This window comes from Lonchura striata, chromosome 1 (genome assembly GCF_046129695.1).
Source record: "Lonchura striata isolate bLonStr1 chromosome 1, bLonStr1.mat, whole genome shotgun sequence".
Classification (NCBI taxonomy): Eukaryota; Metazoa; Chordata; class Aves; order Passeriformes; family Estrildidae; genus Lonchura; species Lonchura striata.
The window spans coordinates 35,224,908-35,245,819 of NC_134603.1; the positions used below are offsets into that span (position 1 = coordinate 35,224,908).

General features: G+C 44.6%; 1 protein-coding gene across 1 annotated transcript in view; it reads right to left on the reverse strand.

The window, feature by feature from the left end:
- Window positions 1-9,999, reverse strand: part of TRIM55 (tripartite motif containing 55) — a 37,674-nt gene extending 27,675 nt beyond the window's left edge. The window contains exons 1-3 of the mRNA XM_021555611.2: window positions 9,572-9,999; window positions 8,995-9,167; window positions 745-910 (exon numbers count right to left, since the gene is read on the reverse strand). Coding sequence (XP_021411286.2) covers window positions 745-910; window positions 8,995-9,167; window positions 9,572-9,739 — 507 coding nt within the window. The 5' untranslated portion in view covers window positions 9,740-9,999. The remainder of the gene's footprint in view (window positions 1-744; window positions 911-8,994; window positions 9,168-9,571) is intronic.
- Between the last annotated feature and the right edge of the window lie 10,913 nt (window positions 10,000-20,912).

Below are 20,912 nucleotides of genomic sequence, written 5' to 3' on the forward strand. Positions count from 1 at the left end.
CCCATCTTTTTTTTTTTGATTGAAAAGGATGGTTTTAACTCCTTTCCTAAAGTAACCCCTCATTTGTAGTTTACATGCACACATGCATCTGTGTGACAAAGTTGGAGGCTGGGATTGCAAACTTGGCCTCTCTGATTGCTTGCCCCACTGGGGCCCTCCAGAAAAATGAGCTGTTTATCTCAGGAGGATAACCCAGTGAGTCAGGTTTTAAATTAACACTGTATTAAAAATAAACAAGTCTTTTATTGGTGACAGCAAGGGCAGAAGATGTTAGGTACATCCTGTGCTGCCAACTATTGAATATTCCTTCATTCACTTGCAGGAGGAGGTTTTTCACTTAACTTTTCCTAAAGATGGCATGCTTAAATGTAAGAGTGTCTGACAGATAACTATTTGATTTGAAATGGTCTGTTCTCTTTCCAGTTCTTGGTGTTGGAAATACCACTTGTTTGTCTGATCTAAAAGAACTGCAAAAAAGGGATTAGGAACTCAAAAGAGAAATCCTCAGTTCCACATCAAAATTGGGACAAATTGTAGTATCTTTTTGTACGATCTCTCATAAATATATTTTCCTGTGTTCCTAAACAGTTTCTACAGATTTATAAGAGCCTTTCAGTTACACACACGAATGGCAAAAGCAACCCCAGAGCCTTTTGGAAACTCGTAGGAAGGTCATGGGAATACTTTCCTGTTTATGGTTCTGTCAGTTTCTTCAAGTACTTTGAGAAACAAAAGGATATTTACCTTCTGTTGCTGGTAAACATTTGTGAGAGGAGCAACCTGACAGTCTTTGTGAGCACCGAAGATTTTGCACAAGGAGCAGGTGGGCATTTCACAGTTCAAACAATAAATATTAATCCTCTCATCTTCATGCTCTTCGCACATTGGCTGGTCACATTTCCTTTCAGGTCTGCAAAAGAAAACATTTGTTTAAAACAAAGATGGTGCTCATGATACCACCACTTAGAGCATTAGCAAGAAATATGGTACATTTGTATAGCACCATCCAAAACTGACTGAATATGCAGCATGGACTTAAACCTGCCACATGGGATGACTAGAGAGACAATGGTACAGCTTAATGGTACAGCTTAATACAGCTCAAATGACACAATGTGATGTGATGACAATACAGCAACATGACTTCATATGGGGATTCCCATATGAATGAGGAATGTGATTGGGAATGTGACGGAACGCTTGCTCATATTTCAAAATTCAAATAACCTCACTAAGCCTGGACTCAGACTACTCATGTATTTTAATTAGCATGTTATCTAACATCTGTCTGAAATATGAAACATATGTAATTTCTTTCTGGTTCATCATGCAAATTGTTGTGCACTTAATGCAGCAAAGCTGTTATGGGGGAGACTGACTCAATGCAAGAGTTGAAGATACTGATGTACCTTTGGGCCTCCAAATCTCTGCTGCTGAGCTTTGTGAGGCCCTGGTCAGGACTGTCAATATCAAAGAGCACTGGGTCCTTACAAGCCTTTACATTAGGCCAGCAACCAAAACAAAGGGTCACACAAATTGATTTCAGCCAGGTGGCACATGCCTAACTTTACAGTGTGAAATGTTTTAGCAGTAGTTAATTCATCTGTACTCAGCAGAAAGGGCGTAGGCTACACAAGTGCTCTTCTGTGCTAAGCCAGGAACTGTTGCCACATTATGGCTAAGTCTGATCTTCTCTTCACCAAAACCATTTGGCTGTATATACACAAGTCTGCACAACCTGCTATCTTAGGATAATTTAGTTGTAGCTTCCTTCAGATGAGCCACTTAACCAACATTCCCAGTGCAAGTGACAGCTCTGGCCTGGTGTGTGTGGGCAGGGTGGTGCTTTCCTGAGCCCACACATCAGGCTTAGCACCCTGAGCACATCTGTGGCAAACACATGAGTGTGTAAGGATGTGGTACAGAAGACAGGGGCCAGTAAACTGTTGGGAAAAGTGTGTCTGGGATTGAAGCCTTCAAAAATCACCACTGTTACTCTGGCAATGTTAAATATTTTCAGCTCAAACCATTATTCCCTTCTGCTACTGTTTTGAAAGATAACTATGACTTACCTGTAGCAAGTGGAACAATGGCATCATATAAATATTTTTTTCCATCATTAGAAACTATGGAATTTAATGGAATTACGTGGGAACCTTTTTAAAAGCATTTCTATGGAACTCCATAGCAAGGAGGCAACCAGCCATTCTATTAAAATGTATGGGGAAAAAAAATTATTTTATATTATGCTACAATAGAGTTTTTTCCGTAACGTTTGGTAGAATGGATACGGCATTTATTTTTTAATTACAAAGTACTGATTTTCTCTTCTGAAGGCAATGGAATATGATCAGTTAGATGCATTAGAAAAAAAATCTAGCAAGAAACAAAATGTCTCACACATTTTTTTTTATTTTTTTTTTTAATTCAAGAGCGCCCTGGTATTTAAAGGGTTCATAAGGAAAATCTGTAATCTGCCATATAACATGATATACCAGAATAAAACAAGACAAACACTTCTGAAGAAAGCCTGTGTTATATGGATCAGACTTCCAGCATTCATTAACACAAGGCACTTTGTCAAATCAATGTTAGTTGAAAGAGGTGTGTCTCCTCCCTAAAAAATGCTTTACATTGTTTGCAGCTTACTGCAAACAACCCCTAACATATTCATGTCATAGTGCACCAGTGGGAGGGCCCATGTGTGAGTGCAGTACAATGAATTTCAAAGTGATTAATTAAGCCTGAGATAGCAGCTCTTCCTGCAAATATTTACAAGATCAGAGCCAGAAACTACTAGAATTTTATTGGACACTGGAACAGTGCCTCTTGCATGAAAGACACATTACATAGTGCAAAAAGGTGATGGTGTCAAGCAAGTTCAGCCAGAAGCAGCCAACCTTCAAAGGTGCCGCAAAAAGCTGGAAGCAACCTGGCAGAACTCCCTGAACTAGTGAGGCCCTGAAGTGTCAGAAGACTAGAAATAAACAGATTTACAGTCTCCTTCTCAGGCAGTGCTAAAGGAGAAATTTTTAGCACACCACTGCTTGACTTCAGATGGGATCTTCTAGATCTGTGTTGGGGTAGCAAAGGCTGAAACACAACCTCTACATTTAAAATGGAGATTGCTTCTGAAACAGGAGATTAAATAATAGCTGATAGAAAAATGACTGCATAGTTTCAGTTACAGAAAAGATTCACCACAACTGTGCTAGTGACCAGAAAAATGTCAGGTTGCTGAAATGTCCTGCTAACTTTGTGGCCTCATTCTTGGGCTCTTCTCTTTGAGATGCCAAGCCTGTATTTCAGTGCCAGAGGCTTATTCTTTCCCATTTCAATTGTGTTTGGACCGCACCTGAGGAACTGATTGGGTCCTATTCTGGACTGCCCAGTACACGAAGACATTGACATACTGAAAGGAGTCCAGAGAAGGGCCCTGAAGATATTTAAGGGTCTACAGCAGCTCTCCTGTGAGGAAAGGCTGAGAAAGCTGGAACTTTCAGCCTGGATCAAAGAAGGTTAAGGGGAATCTTAACAATGGCCTTGATCTTATCAATACCTTTGGTTATCTAAATACCTGAATGGAGGGTGTAATAAGGATAGAGTCAGGTACTGTTCAATGCCAGGACCAGAGGCAATGGGCACAAACTGAAACATGGGAGGTACCCTCTGAAGATCAGGAAAGACTTTTTTACTGTGAGAGTGACTGAGCACTGGCACAGGTTGCCCAGGATGGTTGTGAAGTTTCCATCCTTGAAGATACTCATAAGTCAGCTGGACATGGTCCTGGGCAACTGGCTCCAGGTGGTCCTGGTTGAGCAGTGGGTGGTTGGACCAGATGACCTCCAGAGGTTCCTTCCAATCTCAACCATTCTGTGACTGTGATTTGGTGAGGCAGTTGTTGCTGGACACATAAAGAAGAACTTTTATTAGGAGCATAGTTAAGACCTTAGGAAAACTGATGTTAGAAAACATGTTTTCTGTAGGATATTTTCAAATCTATAAAGGCCTCTACTGAAGTCCTGAATCCAATTATGATAGTGTTTTTTACTGAGGATCCTAAGACAGCTGTAGCCCTTCCTGTGGCATCACATCACCTGGTGTCTGCACCTGGTCAGGGGATGAAGAGGATCTGCATGGTTCTATAAGGCACAGTCAGGTCATTAGTAAAGATATGAAATTGCATTTGACATAGTCTAAAGTCTAGATAAACAGTATCTACTGCTCTCCTCTCATGCACTGAATTAGTCATCTCACTATAAAAGTCTTTCAGATTGGTCATGCTGATTTCCTCTCCATAAATCCATGCTGACTATTTCTAATCACCTTCATGTAATTTATATATTTAGGAATGGTTTCCAGGAGGGCTTGTATGAAATACTTTCTAGGGACCAGTGTGCATGACTAGCCTGTAGTTCCCCTGATTCTCCTCCTTGCATTCCTTGAAGATTGGAGGAACATTTGCTTTCTTCCAGTCCACAGGAAACTGTACCAATTACCACAGACTTTCAAGGATTATATAGAGTGACCTTGCAATAATATGTCAGCTCTCTCACCACTTATAGATACCTCCCATCAGGATGTCCAGTTTTTTTTTTTTTTTATATATTCTCTAACCTCATCCCCCTCCATCAAAGGTGAGTCTTCCTCACTCTAGAATTTCCCACTGGTCTCAGGTACTGATTCCATAAAACTCAACTTATTGGTAAAGTCTGAAGGTGAGTACATTGGCCTTTTCTACATCCTGCATTACATGAGGCCCAGTTCTGTCTAGTAGTGATCTCACACTTTCCCTAATCTTCCTTGTGCTGCTGATGCAGCTGTAGAAGCTCTCACTAGCCTCCATGTCCCTCATCATAATCAGTTCCAGGTGGACCATGGCTTTTCTAATTTCATCTGCATGTGCTTGGCTAGTGTTGAAAAATCTTGCTGAATCACCTGTCCATCTTCTTTTTGCTTCTTTTCGCTTCTTTTCTAATGTGGTTGTTTTTTGGTTGTTTTTTTTTTTTTTTTTAATGAGGTGCTCCCTCTTAATCAACACAGGTGTTTTGTCACCATTGCTTGAGTTTCTGTATATGTTGATAGACCATTTTGTCCTTGGAGGAAGGTGGTCTTGAAAATCAGCCACAATGATGGACTCTCTCAAAAGCAATGAAAAGCCTACCAATGCCGAGGGTAGAAATGGGGCTTGAAAAATGAGAAGGCTATAGAAGTTCATGTGGACATAAGGATTTCTGTAGCTCTGTTACACTACTGTCATGGATGCCCAGCCCAAGAAAACTATTGGTGCAGGTGAGCTTGGGGCTTTGTCTCCTGGGGAGTTGGAGAAGATCCAGATGATCCCACTCCTCATCTCTTTCACTGCAGCTTGTGGGACTCCTCTCTTGGTGACCTGTGGTCAGGGAGCAAATTTCCCTGGCCTAGCCTGTCTGAGATCCCCAGAGTCCCCTGCAGCCTGACCTGGAGAGACATATCCTGCCTTGGGAGTTTGGGCTAAGACCTCGGAGGTGTCAGGGACAGACACTTCTGGTGGTGCTGGCTATGGGGCCCTGCAGGATGTCAGCACCATCACAGAGCCCATGTCGGTTGCTCTCAGCACAGCCTGGTCCCTGCTGCACACTCTGCTCCACCTGTGCTTGGGGCTTCAGGGACAGCCTGTTCCTCAGGCTCTCCCTGGTAAGTGCAAGGCAGAAAGAGTGCTCAACCCTCCCTGATCAGTATTCAGTGGGTAACAAAGGCCAGAGCACCTTTTGATCTGGAATAGCCAGCTGAGATCATTAGAACCTGACAGATTTCACAAAAAGTCACAGCCTCCTGTTGCTACCCTTTCCTGGTGACAGTAGGGATCCTGATGTTCCTCAGATAGTTTAGGTGATCAGCAGCCTACAGATTTTCAAAGACTGGTTTAATATTTAGCCAACTCAGTTTCCACTGTTTTCAGTCCTTTGCTGTCTTTTAAAGCTTTTTACAAGCCACCTCCTGCTTGAAGAATTCTTCCGTTGTGTTGCTAACGCATTCTAAATTGGGCAACAGGCTATGCTGCCATCAGCTGGAATTTGATGAGCAATGGGATAAAAGACCATATGATGTGATACTTAGTGATAGGAGCTGCACATGAGGGCTTAGGCGGACTCTCCCAACCTCAATCCAGCTCCTGCCCCAGTTTTTATTTAAAAAATCCCCAATTCCTTAATTCAGATAGAAAGTCCAATCACAAAATAATAAAATAAAATAAAATAAAACAAAACAGCCAAACCTTTTGAAATAAGCTAGTCAAATCTTGCTCCCTTTCTCCCTTTCCTCTCCCTTTACTCTAAGTTCATGTGAAATGCAGATGGGTGCTGGCCTCATTCTGGCACAGGCTGTTATAGTGAATTATACCCACAGGAGAACTCGATGGGAAGAGATTGCTGTCTGGAAATCACAGGTGCTGCCAGTTTGTGGGGTTGTCTTGGGAAGAACATGGAGACAAAGATCACATCTCACCCTTCTTCCTATGTATCTCTGCCCAGTTGTCACCAGTTGTCACCATGGAAGAGACTGGTATTAAAAGGAAGAGTTCGGGAAGACTTGATTTCCTTAGACTTTTTGCTTTCAGTGGAACAGCACTGGGAAAGCCATGAAAGATCTGCTCACACTCTCAGGGGAGCCCAAGGAATGTTAGGCAGAGGGAGATAGGCAGCTGAGGCCCACAAAGGGCCGAATAGTTTAGATAATGCTGCTATGCATTGCTGCTACTATGTAACCCTGACAATGACTTTCATTCTATGGAAATAAATGAAGGTTAAATAAGCACCTTAACAGATTAAATAAACAAATATCTTGGACAAATATATAAGCAAATCTATGTTCTTTCCCCCTCCCCCCCCCATCTCCTGTTTTATTCATCACGTGTTTAACTTTCATGGAATTTTAAAAAAATCTACTAAATCTATTCTTATATTTCTACTTAACTGCATTTTGTTCCAATTCCCCATGAGTTATAGGGGAAAGAGGAAAAGAGGACGTGTCTTTTTTTTTTTCATTATATACAACTGTGAGCTGAAAAAAAAGCAAAAAAAACAAAACCAAGGAAGACACGAGGCCACACATGTCCAGCTTATTTGGTCAAAAGCAAAGTCCACCCTTGCAGCTTTGTTGATTCATTTCCTCTGAGATTTTCTTGACTAAAATAATATTTGAGTATCAATGACACACACGGGGGTAGCTGACCTTTACTTGGCACGGAACGCAAAGGGCAGCAGAAAGGACAATTTTAAGCCAACTTCGTGCCCTCCAGTGCTTTGGAGCTCCAACCTATGCCCAGCTGCCACAGTCCTCAGAGAGATTCAAGCTGAGAATAGCTAAAGCCACTGTTAGGCTCTAAGGCATTCTCTCTGCTGGTGACTGTCCTTCTCTGCTGGAAGAAGTGTCCTCAGCCATCCCAGGGACTGGGTTATATTGGTTGTGTCCCCCTGCTCCAGTGATGCCATCTCTCTGTCCCTGGGAAGTCCAGCTCCTTGTTGTGGTGGGATCAGAAGACTGTTAGGGACTGTGGCCAGGATTACACCTTCCCACCTTCCAGGTGAGCAAAACACCTTGCCATACAGAACCAACTGTAAAGATCCATGCTGGTGACAAAAACCAGCTTCCCTGGGTGAGAGCTCCATGCTGGGTGGCCTGGGGCCAGGTTAACTCCATCACAGAATCACAGAATTATAGAATGGTTGTGGTTGGAAAGGACCTGAGAGATCATGTAGTTCCAGCACCTCTACCTTGGGCAGGGACACCTTTCACTAGCCCAGGCTGTGTGAAGCCCCATCCCTCCTGGCCTTGAACTCTGCCAGGGATGGAGCATACACAATCTCTCTGGGGAATCTGTGCCAGTACCTCACTATCCCCATAGTAAAGAAATTCTTTCTAGATCTAATCTAAACTTACTGTCTTTCAGATCAAGGCCTTGTCCTATCACTTCATGTCCTTGTCAAAAGTCCCTCCCCAGCTTTCTTGTAGGCCCCCTTTAGGTACTGGAAGGTGCTCTAAGGCCTCCCCAGAGCCTTCTCTTCTCTAGGTTGAAAAACTCCAACTCCTTCAGAGGAGAAATGCTCCAGCCCTCTGAGCACCTTTGTACCCCACCTCTGGACTCACTCCAGCAGGTCCTTGTCTTTCTTGTGCTAAGAACTCCAGAGCTGGATGCAGTATCCCAAGCGGGATCTCATAACCGCAAAGTAGATGGAGAGGATTATCTTCTTCACCTTCCCCCCTACTAAGTTCTCCACAGTGGTACCATGAATCCTACCCATCCCAAGGAAATAAAGATGAGAACACGTTTTTCTGTTTCTTGATCCATTACACATCAAATGCAAGAAATTTCCATTCAGGAGTAATCTTACTTTTAAGAATTGACCTATTCCTCTGCCCTGAGGTCTTGATTCTTGTGCACAGCCACACAGCTCTGAAATGTATTGTTTACCACTCTTCCTTCTCTTTTATGGAGTCATAAATAAGAGTTGATTTTATAAGTTCACATCCCAAACTGATAGGAATGGAGATATTTTTAACAGAATTTTCATTTAGACTTAGGATGCATGGTACCTTCTGTGTGAAATTCAGTATTCTTTCTGTTTGCACTGTCTGTACCTCAGGATTTGAAATAATTTCCCTTCTTTAGCACGAGAATGAGCAAATAATTGTCTGAACTGTTTTTGCAATAAATGATGTTAACCAAGATACTTTTCCCTTAATCATGTTAGCAGCTGTGCTGATCTCAAGGGCCTTGCTTGCACAGGTAAGTGTTGCTCATGTGAATAAATATGACCCAATCCTCTGCTGCAAGTGGAAGCAGGGAAGCTCAGCATCTGTTTGGATACAGTTTTCTGCCCTCAGTGAGAGCTGACTTCATGGTGCAGTAGACAGTCATGCATGGCAGCACAATCCCTTTCTGCTTTTCCAAGAGACAAAACAACTCAATCAACCTCATGCGTGTCCTCTGAAGGACACCCATTCCCTTGTTACCTTGTGGACTCCTGCTTGTAGATGTCAATGATGTTCTCCACCAGCAGGTTCCTCTGCAGCCCGTAGACACCGTGTCGGTCCAGGACCACCTCGTGCCTGCAGGAGGGACAGCGGAAGCGGCCTCCCGACGCCACAGTTGTACCTCCCCTGGTCGGCAGGTAGGGGTTGGAGGCCTGTTCTTGCCAAGCAGCACAAGGAGAGGGAGGTACGGCCATGAAAAACCATGAAAGCCTCTTACAAAAGCACCATATGGTAGGAAACCATTTGTCACTATGCCCAATGAGAGGGTAATTCCGACATGTCACCCCTAGGAAAGCACCTGGTGACTGCTGGGCAAGAGGCCAGTCCCTCAGCTCACGCTCGGCCATGTCACCACAGCCAACAGGTGGCACTTTCACCTGCTGTGAGCTCAGCCCTGGTGCCCGGATACATCAACTTCGGCCTTAAATCACTCCCCCCAATCCTGTCTCACCAACTGTTAAAAGTGATCTACCAAAACATGTAAAAAAATCTCCTTTCCCATTCATTCCAGCCAGTCCTGCTTGGGAAACAGAGCTGTCTGTGGGAAGAAACCTACCTGGAAGATGTCACTGGCGCACTTCCGACAGAGGTTGTGCTGGCAGGGCAGGATGACCACAGGCTTGGTGAACATCTCCAAACAGATGGGGCAGATCAGCTGTTTCTCCAGGTTATCCATAGTTTGCTGCTCTTTGGAGAAAGACTTGTAGCTCAGGGAGGTGCTCATCCCTAGCTTTTCCTGGGTCTTATGCTCAGGGCCACAGCCTTGTGGACAGGTTTTGAGCTTAATTTTCTGTGAAATAAATCCAAGGCTGTGCTGCAGTCAGAGGTTCTCTGTGTTGCTCGGGCCAGGGGACATTGTTCGAGCGCGGGGCCGAGCAGAGCCAGGGCTGTTTTTAGCAGCACTGCGTCAGAGCTGCCGTCCTGCCGTGCCCATATATGCGCGTGAGAGCCGGACAGGCTGGGACAGGTGACGGCTGCCGGGGGAGGGGGAGGCCGGAGAGGCCCTGGCTCTCCTCACTCACACATGGCAGCCGTCACCTCTTGAGGAGTTGGGAGTGATAAGCAAAGGCCATCCGCTCCCTTTCCTTATCTTTGCAGGTCAGTGGAGACCAAAGGGCTTGCCCCAGCCTGTGCAGCCACATCCTTCAGCCTAATAGACATTCTGTTGTCAGCGAGCAGCCATGGCCACGAGAGGCAGGATGTCATTTTGCCCATGTGTTTTGGGAGGCACCAGGATCCTGCCTTTCCAAGGTGTGAAGTACATGTGGTTACTGGAGAAGACAATAGGAGCAATGGCTGCTCTGGGAGCTTGAACACTTCAGGGTGTAAACATCTCACCACCCTGAAAACCAGACAAACAAAATTGCCTGTCTACAACTGTGCTTAAGTTTGTTCTGGTAAGATTTTGGTCTAAGGAGCTATAACATAAAAATCCAATGTGACTTTGAGCCATTTGTGCACATTAACTCCATGGGCAGGTTAAACATGCATGAAAAACATCAGAAGAAATACAGTGTGAAAGGCTTTCATTTGTGCTGCTAGAGAATAGGTACTAATTGTGTATGCCCTCACTCCAGTATTTAATTCAAATATATTTTCATTTTGGACACTGCTGTGTTTATATCTGTTTATTAGACCCTGATATCCCTTTCAGCTTGGCACTTGTTCCAGAGTTATTTTTAAAATGACAATTTCCCAGATAATTTGTGACATGTGATGCCTGATCTTAAGGGAAAGCCATCTGTGCTTTAACTTGCCAATAATTCATCACACAACTGTACAAGCAATAAATATCTCATCTTCAAATTTAAGCCAAAGTCCTTGCATTACTGTATAAAATCACTTTGCCACCATACAGTGCATGTAATCAGAATATTTTCTTCTCCTTCAGTCAATAACTAGAATACTTTCTCAGTTCAGCGTCTTGTAGAAATCGTTAATGTTTATTCTGCCTTATGACTGTATAGGGCTTGCATCTGAAAAATGCATTAGAGCAGCTGAGTGAGTGCCCCATGCATCCAGGGACAGACCCCCAGTTTTAAAGCAAGGCTGTCAGTCTGCACGCAACACCAGTCTAGAAATTGTGCACTTCAGGAAAATATAAAAGTGAAGGTTTTAATGGATTTCTGCATGAAAATGAATACTATCTTCTGCATGGAATTGTAATAAATCACATTAAATTAAATGTATTATCAGCTATTTTATTTTCAGTGCCTCACATGCTTCTTAAGTGAGTGAACTGTACTCATTTGCAGCCCACCAAGGGAAATTCCCCTGTGTAAAGCAGTCCCATTGAAACAAATCGATTTTTCTAAGTCTTGCATTCATGGGAAATTAGTCATAGCTAAGTTAAACTCACTTGAAATCACACCTTTTCTCCTACTGCCTGGTGTGGACAAGAGCCTGGAGTCCCGTGGTAGAAGCTGCTCCAGCAGCTGAGCTGGGGCTTTTGGCAGGGCTGGCAGGGAGCCTTCCCTGTAAGAAGATATTTCTCTTCTTTCCTTCCCCTCATAGCTGGGTCAGAGGTGACTTTTGCATCTGGAGGAATCTGAACGCCTCACTCTTTCCCTCCTAACTTGGAGTCAGCTGCCCCTTGCACAGAAAAACCTGCTTTGATAAGGCGTTCTGAATTAGATGAGGAAAGCCATGCTCATCTGGCAGGGCAGGAACTTCCACCTTACGGCACAGGCAGAAACAGAGAAATTCTGGAGGGAAAAGCTCAAGGCTAGAAATGTCAGCACACAAAAACACCTGCATATGCTGATGTAGGGAAGGGGGTGTTCCTGGCATGCAGAAAAGCCATGCTAGCCCTCTGGAAAATGAACTGAGGCACCTCTCAAGGTGTAACTTGTTTCTGGGATGTGATTCTGGTGATTTTATACCTACCCATGGTAACCCCTAGAAGCCTTCTGTTAAGTGGCTGAGCAGGACATCTGATGCATCTGCAGAGGACATCTGGTGGCAACAAGGAGGGACAGTGTGCTGCTGGTTTTTCCCTTTCTGTGTGCTGAAGCATGCTGACATGGAACAGGTAACAAACAGTGCAACCAAAAAGAGGAGACAACCAAACAAATCCATCTTTTGCAACCTGAGCTGAAATATTTCTTCTAGCAGGAACATGTAATCTAGACATGTGAAAAATTAGTACAGGTTTTTCTGAGAAGGTATTGTGAACCACAGCAATAAATTATAAGTAAAGAAATGCAGAGGCTTGACCACACTTGCAAAGGCAGGATGAGAAGTGCCAGGAATGCCACACATTGTATGACCACTCTGCAAGAAGAAGGAAGAGAAGAGCCAAGTCCAAGACACTGAGGAGAAATAGGAAGATCCTGCAGCTGGTCTTCAGGAGGGACTACTTAGGATAAGCTTCAAAGAACTCACACTGAGAAAGTGCCTGGCACCCTCCTGTCTCTTCCTGGCAGCCCTGTCCCCCTCCTCTTCCCCCCCTTCCACTCCTCCACGGGAAGACACACATAGCTGTCCACCTCTGAAGAGTCACCAAGTCAAGCCATCTCTCAAGGGTCAAAAAAAGGGCAAGAGGTCTTGCTTTAAAACTCCTCCTGGACAGAAAATCGGGATGTCTTCCAGAAGAAATCTTTTTTTTTTTTCTTTCACTATTGCTTGTCTGGGAGTGTTACCTGAATACTAATTCCTAAAGTCTTGCTTTTAGAGACATTACTTCTAACTCTACTATTTTGCAGCTGAATAACAGCTTGTGGCCTGTGGATTGATGGCCTGGAACCTGGAAAGCTGGCTGCAAAGCAGTGGGCTTAGGAGAGGGATTTGGAGGAGGAAGGAGGGGTTGAGTGATGTCCAGGTTCAGGTTTCAAAGCCATAATGACATCTCTGGGTTTTGCATTCACAGAATTCCCCTCTGCAACCTCTTATCTTGTACTAGAGTTGTGAAGCTCTTGTGTGTCACTCAGAAAATCAGGCCTGTGGCTCTCTCACATGACTGGAAAACAAAGAGAAAAATATTTTGGCCAGAGGATGCTGTCAAAAACATGCTCCCACATGAGTTGTTTCTCCAATGAGCCTGCAGGGACCAAGTGCACTCTGCAAGGAGCAGACTCCTTGTCCAGGCATCCTGTCCTGGACATGGTAGGTGGTGAGAAGCATCCTGGTCCATGAGGTGACAGTGCCTTGGCCTGCTGCCACTCCACCTTCTGCCTGTCCTGGGGGGTGAGCAAGTACCTCACCACCCCACCCAGGAGTGGGCAGACCTCTCTACTGGCAGCTGCCTGAAGCAGTTTGGAGCTGCCCATCATTCTCTGGGCAGGGATCAACATCCACCCCCACCCCACTGCCTTCAGCAGCTCCCCACTCCTGAGGCTGGTGGGACTCACCTGCAGGCTTCCGACAGCAGCCCAGCTGCTGGAAGAGGACAGAGCTAGTGGGTGCCTGATCAATACAACATCCTAACAAAAATGAGGTTGCCATCTCCAATTCCTCCCACCCTAATGTGAGACTTAGGGCAAAATTATGCATCCTTCCCCTCTTCCCAAACTGCTGCCTCTGCTTGTTGTTCTGGCTGAAAAGATTTGCATTTTTAGCAAGCATGCTTCGGGGAGGCTGGGGGAGGTTCTCCATCAATCTCACCTTTTGTCTGTGCCCATTTACCCTGCCTGAACAGTCCCTCAGGAGCGGGTGACAAGTACCGGCATTCCCATGTACAAGCCAGCATGTTGCAGAGACTCAGATTTCACTTACATTGGCAGCAACTTAATGAGCTGACAAGCCAGCTATAAGATGAAGCCCTCCTACCTATACAAGTGCAAACTGCAAATTATATTTTGCATTTCATGATTTTATTGTGATTGATATACACTCCATGATAAATACTGAGACTACCCTTGTGTGTGACTCAATTTATGCAGCCTTTGCAACAGAGACAAGTGCTTTCAAAAACATTAGGCTTTTGAGACTGACATTTTTTCCACTCAATACACACACACACACACACACACACACACACACACACACACGTATATATATATCTCTTTGTCTTTGTGTACCTCATATGTGATGACAGGCCATATGCGGTCAGTATTTGGAGACCTTCTAAAAACAGTCTGAGGATTGGTTTCGGATCTCCAAGAAAACAAAGACCAGCACAGCAGATAATGACATCTTTAGAAAGTTTCTTTTGCACATAAATCACAGCAGAAGAGGAAAACTCAAAGCATTTCCAAGGGTGAGTCACTGGGAGCACATCAGATGTATGGGACATGAGATTTCAGGAACCAGCTACAAAGACCTGACAGGGGGAGGATGTCTGCCCTTTTCTTTTTAATAGAGAATGGATACTGCCCTGAGCTGGACTGTGCTCAAAAGCAGCCTTCTCTGGGTTTATCTACGCTCAAGGACCTTCCACAGTTTGTAGCAAACCAGGAGAAACATGGGATAAAAAGGCATATGAATTAGATAATAACTTCTGTTCCAAATTAATCAGTGGTACCAACATAAATTATAGCAGACAAACTTCAGAGGTCTGGATTAAAAGACCCTGAAACAGTGAGAGTCTGTTGACAAACTGCATGAAGGACTCATTCCTGCATGTTGTGGTTCTGCCATCGTTGTGACACCAAGATATGAGGTCACTGCCCCACCTGTCTGCCTGGCAGAAGGGAGATCCTTTGGCTTCCTTCTGCCCCCCAGCAGTGCCAGTAAGCCAGCATGAACCTGTCATCCAGCTTTCAGGGACACAGGGAAACAAAGCCCTCACAAAAGAATGTCCTGGTTTCTTCAGAGTCCTCAAGATTAGGATAAGAAATGGTGCTCAGGCCATACCCTTCAGGCAGTCAAGGTGACCCTGCAAGGTGATTAACATGAGGCATTTATCATGCCTTGCAGTTCCTTGCAGTTATTAGTATTGTCTAAAGTCTCCAAATCAGTGAGCCTAAAAAGACCAGATGTAGGATAACAAACATGAGATGAACAGTTCAGCATCTCCCCAAACCACATGCAACTTTACAAAGAGATTCCCAAACCCTTATCCCCTTATCCACATCACTAGGAAGAGATCCATATTTCACAGCCAAGGCTTAGAAGCATGTCCAAAGGACTGGAGGAAGTATTGCATGTGGGAAATAATAGCACTGCACTACTGTCTACCTAAAAATAAGTCCTTTCCAGGACTAGGGACAAGTTTCACAGATAACAAGAACGGGCTAACCCCCAAACATACCCTGCAGTGAAAATGAGACATGAAGGAAGAAAGAATATAAGTAAAACAAAAGCAGTTAGAAAAAGGGAAGAGCACACCAGTTAGAAAAGTGGGAAAATCCCACTTCCTTCTGAAGAGTAAGCAAGCACTTTATTATTTTAGCACAATCCTCTGCTTTTCAAATGTACCCCTGACCCTTTTCCTCCTACTTTGCTATCGCAGCATCCCATGAGCGCCTGTTTGTAAATCATGGCTCAGTCTTCTCTACTAGCAGAAAGGTAGGAATGGTGAATCCTCCCCAGGTACCTGCATTTTGTGGAATAATTGGGATGTTTGATGCTGGAGTGCAGGAGTTGGTGCTGTGGCAGTGGGGAGGAACAGAGGTGGCACAGAAGGGGCAGTGCTATGGGGGACCTCCTAAGCAAACCAGAATTTAAGGAAAAGGGTACTGCAGAGCTTTAACAACAGGAATTTTGACTGGGTGAAAGATTTGTGTTCTTCTTTGGACTTAACAGGCCATAGGACTCCAAACCCCACTGCTGCAGCCCCAGGTCTGTCAGTAGGAAAGGAGAGTGATGTTCAGTAGAGAGGGACTTGTGTTTCATAGCACAGATCCAGCTTAGACTTCCCAGCTGGCATCAGCTCATCACTTCACAGGGATACAGCCCTGTTCTAGTGTCAGGTTTCTCCCTAGCCTTGGTCTGCTTGACATAAGCCACTCTTGATGCTATTTCAGTACACTCTCCATTGCTCAGCTGGCAGAGCAGAGGACTGCAGATATTTTTTTTTTCCAGGACAATGCTCAGATCCACAGTTCAAAGGAGAGACTGATTTTAAGTTTTCACTCAGCACAAAATTTATACCACATCAGAGACCTGCTGAGACCCCATCCTAGCTCCCCAGAATGGTCTAGGTTATGTTCTCATCCACCCCCTCATCTTGAGGGTCATTCTTTCAGGACAGAGTAGAGATTCAGTGCTTGAAGACAAAGAGTCAAATAGTTCCATATTACAGCTAAAGAAAAATACTGTGTGGGGGAAGAAAAGTTTTCACACAGTAATTTGCTACCAGAACCAGGAAAGTGTGTGGGTTATCAAGTGGCTAGTGTCAGAGGCAAAAAATGTTCTTAGGGTTTTTAAAAATTCTTCTGTTTTCCTTTTATTTCCTTTTGCCATATGCCCATGCTTTCAAGGCATATAGCAAAACCAGCATGACTCTTCATTCCTGAGTACCAATACCTTTTATTCCCTTTTGAAAGTCAGATAAGAAGAGAAAGTTTTCCTTTTGGCCATTTTCCAGTCAAGTTCTTTCACCCACTCCTTCACAAAGAGACTTTCGTGAGCATAGGGGAGCACAGCACTGGAAAGAGAGATGCAGGCATTTGCAAGGAAAACAACAGGAAAAACCTTCAAGCCAGACACTTTTAGCTATGATCAGGAATGTCATCCACTGTGACATTGTGTTCATTGCAACAAGCTGCAGTTTATTGCATTAACGTCCTTTTGAATTATCACTTCAGGAAGCATCTCAAGCATGTCGGCCCATGTCCACACACGTGGTGTTGCATCACCCTCTCCCCACACCAGGCTGGTCCCTAATCAGCCCTTCTGATTCTGGCAGAGTTTAGGGAATGCAAGGGAAGAAAGGGTGCCTTTCACCATAAAATAACTCAGATTTTGTGTCCACTAAAAGGCTTTGACCTTGCCACAGAGGGGGCAGCTTTGCAGTAAGATTTGTGTGTGCTGACTGAGGATGCACATCTCCCACTACGCACTTCTACCCTCTACAGTCAGGATTGGGCAATATGAACCAATAGTTCACAGCAACAAGACGCCACCATAATAGTCTGATACAATGATCTGGGTAGGAGACAAAGAGTTGAGGCTGGCTGTCTTCCTCTCCTTCCAAAATTCTCCCCCTGAAGAGCCAAAGGAGCTTGTCATCAGCCTGGAGGGTGACCCCCCTCCATGACCCCAGCCATCAGCACTGAGGGACGCTGCTCCAGCATTGAATGTAAGAGAAGGTGTGCTGCTGTGAGCTGAACGTGCTCCTCTGTCCCACCACTGTGGTCAAGAAGCTGGGAAAACAGGGCACCACCGTCCCCACATCCCCTGTCACTGACACCCTTTGGATCAGGAGAAGACAAGTGAGGGAGATAACAGGCATGTGCAGGGCACAGGGAGGGCTGGGATGTGGTGGCAAAGCAGAGCATGGGATCAGTGACAGCCAGAGCTGCTGTGCATTTCCATTGTCACAGCATTTAGAGTTGCACTGCTAATGGAGCCTGCAAACAAGGAGAGGTAGTGTAAAGACAGAGCCTCTGATGGATTCTGCTCATTGAAAGTTTTGCTTCCTCACGTCTCTTGTGTTGCTCCTTTTATAATGCTGTGGGGTCAGCTCCCTTAATTTCTATCCTGTTGTAGATGTGCAGAAAATCTTACTTCAGGTAATCCTTAGGTAAGAGGCAACAAGCTGGAGCAGTACACGGCCTTGTTCTGATGCTTCTGATACTTCCAAAGCCTGTAATGGAAACATGAGATGGGTGATAATAGATTTATGTAAGAGTAGACTACAAATCACATCTCTTCCAGTTACCCACGTAGTATGGCCTTCGTGCTATTTCCATCCCTAATCAGTGCTATGAAACACTTCACAACAAGCTGACAGCTTTGCAGCAGCATTGTTTTGTGCAGAAATTTGTATTCAAGGAGCCTTTTGAGCCTTAGTTCCCCATATCCCACAGTGATGCATTTGATACTTGCCATCATGCTGCTGGGACTGGGGCTGCTGTGAGATCCTGCTGGGAGACTCTCAGGACTGCATCTCTCATCTTTTGATAGCTCAGCCCCCAGGGTAGAGGGCTGCAGTGTTTTCAGAGGAATCCTTAAGTCACTTGCTCTAATTACAGCTCAAAGGAGAGGGGATTTTGGCAGGGGAGGAAGATTTCTACTAATCACTCAACTTCTTACTGTACCCCTGACAGACACATTGAGGAATCTCAGGAGTCATGCCCAGAGCCTTTGTCCCATTCCACGCCACTGTCCACAGCTGCCTTTGCTAGCAGTGGATGCCTCTGCCATCCCTTCATCAGAGGTACTCACCAGGGACCTCATTATTGCAGCCAAAATGGGGCAGACATGGCTATAACTAACCTTTAGCATTCCAGAGAACATGGCAAGGAGCCTGACATGAGCTAGGTGGCCACAGAGCAACAGCTCACTGTCCCCTTCAGCTAGTAATGTCAGCAGGCAATCAGTAACAATGAAATCCCACTTAATCCAGAAGAGATCAAGTAAGAACAGAAATAAAATAATTCATCCATGACAAATTCATTAATATCCATCCAAAATAGATTATATTTATGGAATACTTAAAAAACTATACAGGTTTCTATCCTTGCTGATCTTAATTGGCAAGACCTCTCACCCACCATCAGGTATTCAGGTGATATTCCTGAGAAGGGGCGATGGTTCCTTAGAAATCTTCTCTGCATGTAACGTCTCAGGTTGCATTCAGTGGGGTACTCCTGATATGTCAGGTCACATAACTAGTCCCTTGGGTTCCTGAAATGTGTCCAGACAGGATGCTAATTCCCAGAACTCAAGTCATGTATCATTCCCTTTCAGGGAAGTATGTCTCTTTAACAAGCCAGGTGTTATCCAGTCTGGTAGGACTTTCTCTGGTGACTTGTTAACATGTTCCCATGTGAAATGTTCTTTATACCTGACCTCACAAGATACATGGAGATGGAAATTGAAAAACAGAGCTTTCAAGGAGCCAATGGGGAGGGCATGAAGCTCCATCTTTCTTCATCTTGATGTTCTCATTTCAGCCCTTCCCTCACTTTACAGCTTTTTTAGGGAAGCATGTCCAGCATGTGGAAGGAAGAAAGAGCCTGCTGTCTCTGACCTAAGCCTGGTGTTGTTCCCACTCCTTCCTCCACCCCAAATGCTGTAGGAGCCATGCAGGAGGGCAGAAAAGTGCTGAACCTTTTCTTTCCAGTTTAGGGAGGAAACTGTGCGGCCAGCTGGCTAATGAGTATCTCTGTGTGGCCCCTATGTGAGGCCATTTTGTAACTCTGGCAGGAGAATGTTTGAGGGAAGTGCAAGGTGCAAAGGGACAAAGACACAAGAGGATAAGGAAGGAGACTGTGTGTGCATGGACAGCAGTAAGTCCCAGGATGTTGTCTGCATTGAACAGATTGTTTAAAAGTGATTTCTCAAGCCCAGCACAATGCCTCCACCTCCTCTGCTACTTCACAGCACCACAGCAACTGGCTTCTCATGCTTCCCACATCAACCTTCATCTCCTTTATCCTCTTCCATGAAGGGGCAAACTGTCTGGCCCTCTCCCTGAAAAGACAAGTCCCATCAACCAGGGAGCAGCCTCTGCTTGAGCAGGCAAGGACTGCTTCCCTTGCTTCTATTCCCAGCACTAGCTTGAAGCAACCCATCCCCTCCAAACCAAGGCTGACGAGACTCATACGCTCTGCTATATTGGTTTTGCCCACCAGAATAGTGACAGCAGGCAAGGCAAAAAAGAGATGTTTACATTATTACAGAAGGAAAAAAAAAAAAAAAAAAAAGAAAAAGAAAATACCAAGCCGGTGCCTTTCCCATGACAGCATTCAGGCTTAGACAAGGTATTGTTAGCTGGCCAGGTAATGCTAAAGAAATGAAATCATTCTTATTTTTGCCAAGAAGAAAGGCCATCTTGTCTCTTGAATAGGGAAGAAATAGGAAGAGCTATATACCAAATTAGTGAAATTCTCAGGATTGGAAGAATTTTGGATTTTAGCAGAAAAGTTTTTAGAAGATGAGAAGTGCTTTGTTACACCGCAAGGAAAAGTTTCTTGGTCAACACAGCCTGAGGTGTAAGGTGTGGAGGAAGGTAGGCTGTCTGCTCCTTACTGTGTCAGGAGGGCCTGCAGCAAAATGCCTGGATATGAGGGAATAGCCGTGCTGATTTAATCTTCAAAGCCAGTAAATGAAGCCTAGTTTTCTCTCATTTCCCCACCTACCTCTTTTATAAGTTTATCTGTCTTGGCAACTGAGTATATGTTTTTGTTTTCTTTTTGTCTTAACCTGTCTTGCATTAAGTATGATTTCAGCGTAATTGGATACTAATGACTTGTTCCTTGCCAAAGGATGTGGTAAAACTCCACGTAGAGCTTGGGGCACCTTACCAGCACTCTGGGATGCCAGCTTGTTCTCCATGATATCCACAGCATTTTGTGCAAGCATCCAAAGCAATGTCTTTTCCTTCAGCTGCAGCCCCCATGCTCTCCCCTGGATAATAGTCAGACAAGGACAAGTACAGAAGCATTCTGGAAAGGTATTACCCCTTCTCATTTCTAACTTTTACATGTATTCACTCCCTTATTGGTCCACTAGCCTGAATTCCAAGTCCTGGCTCCAGCTTTCTTTAGGTATTTGGATTGTTTGCTACAACCAAGGCTTTGTCTCAAACCATGAGTCTTGGTTGCAGCCATTTCTATGGCTCAAGCAGGGCCTACCTCACTGGGTCCTGCTTTCTGAATTGCCAGACACCATGATGCAGCTGTTTTGGAATGTAGTACATGCTGCATTAGGCAAAATGGAGCAGCCTTGTTTGCTCAGAGAAATTCTGTTGGAACTACACGAAAATCCAAGAGACTATCCTTCTCTAACATCATTCTTCATCCCATCACTGCAGGAGGGGTAGTATCCCTGAGCTCATACATGGAAGC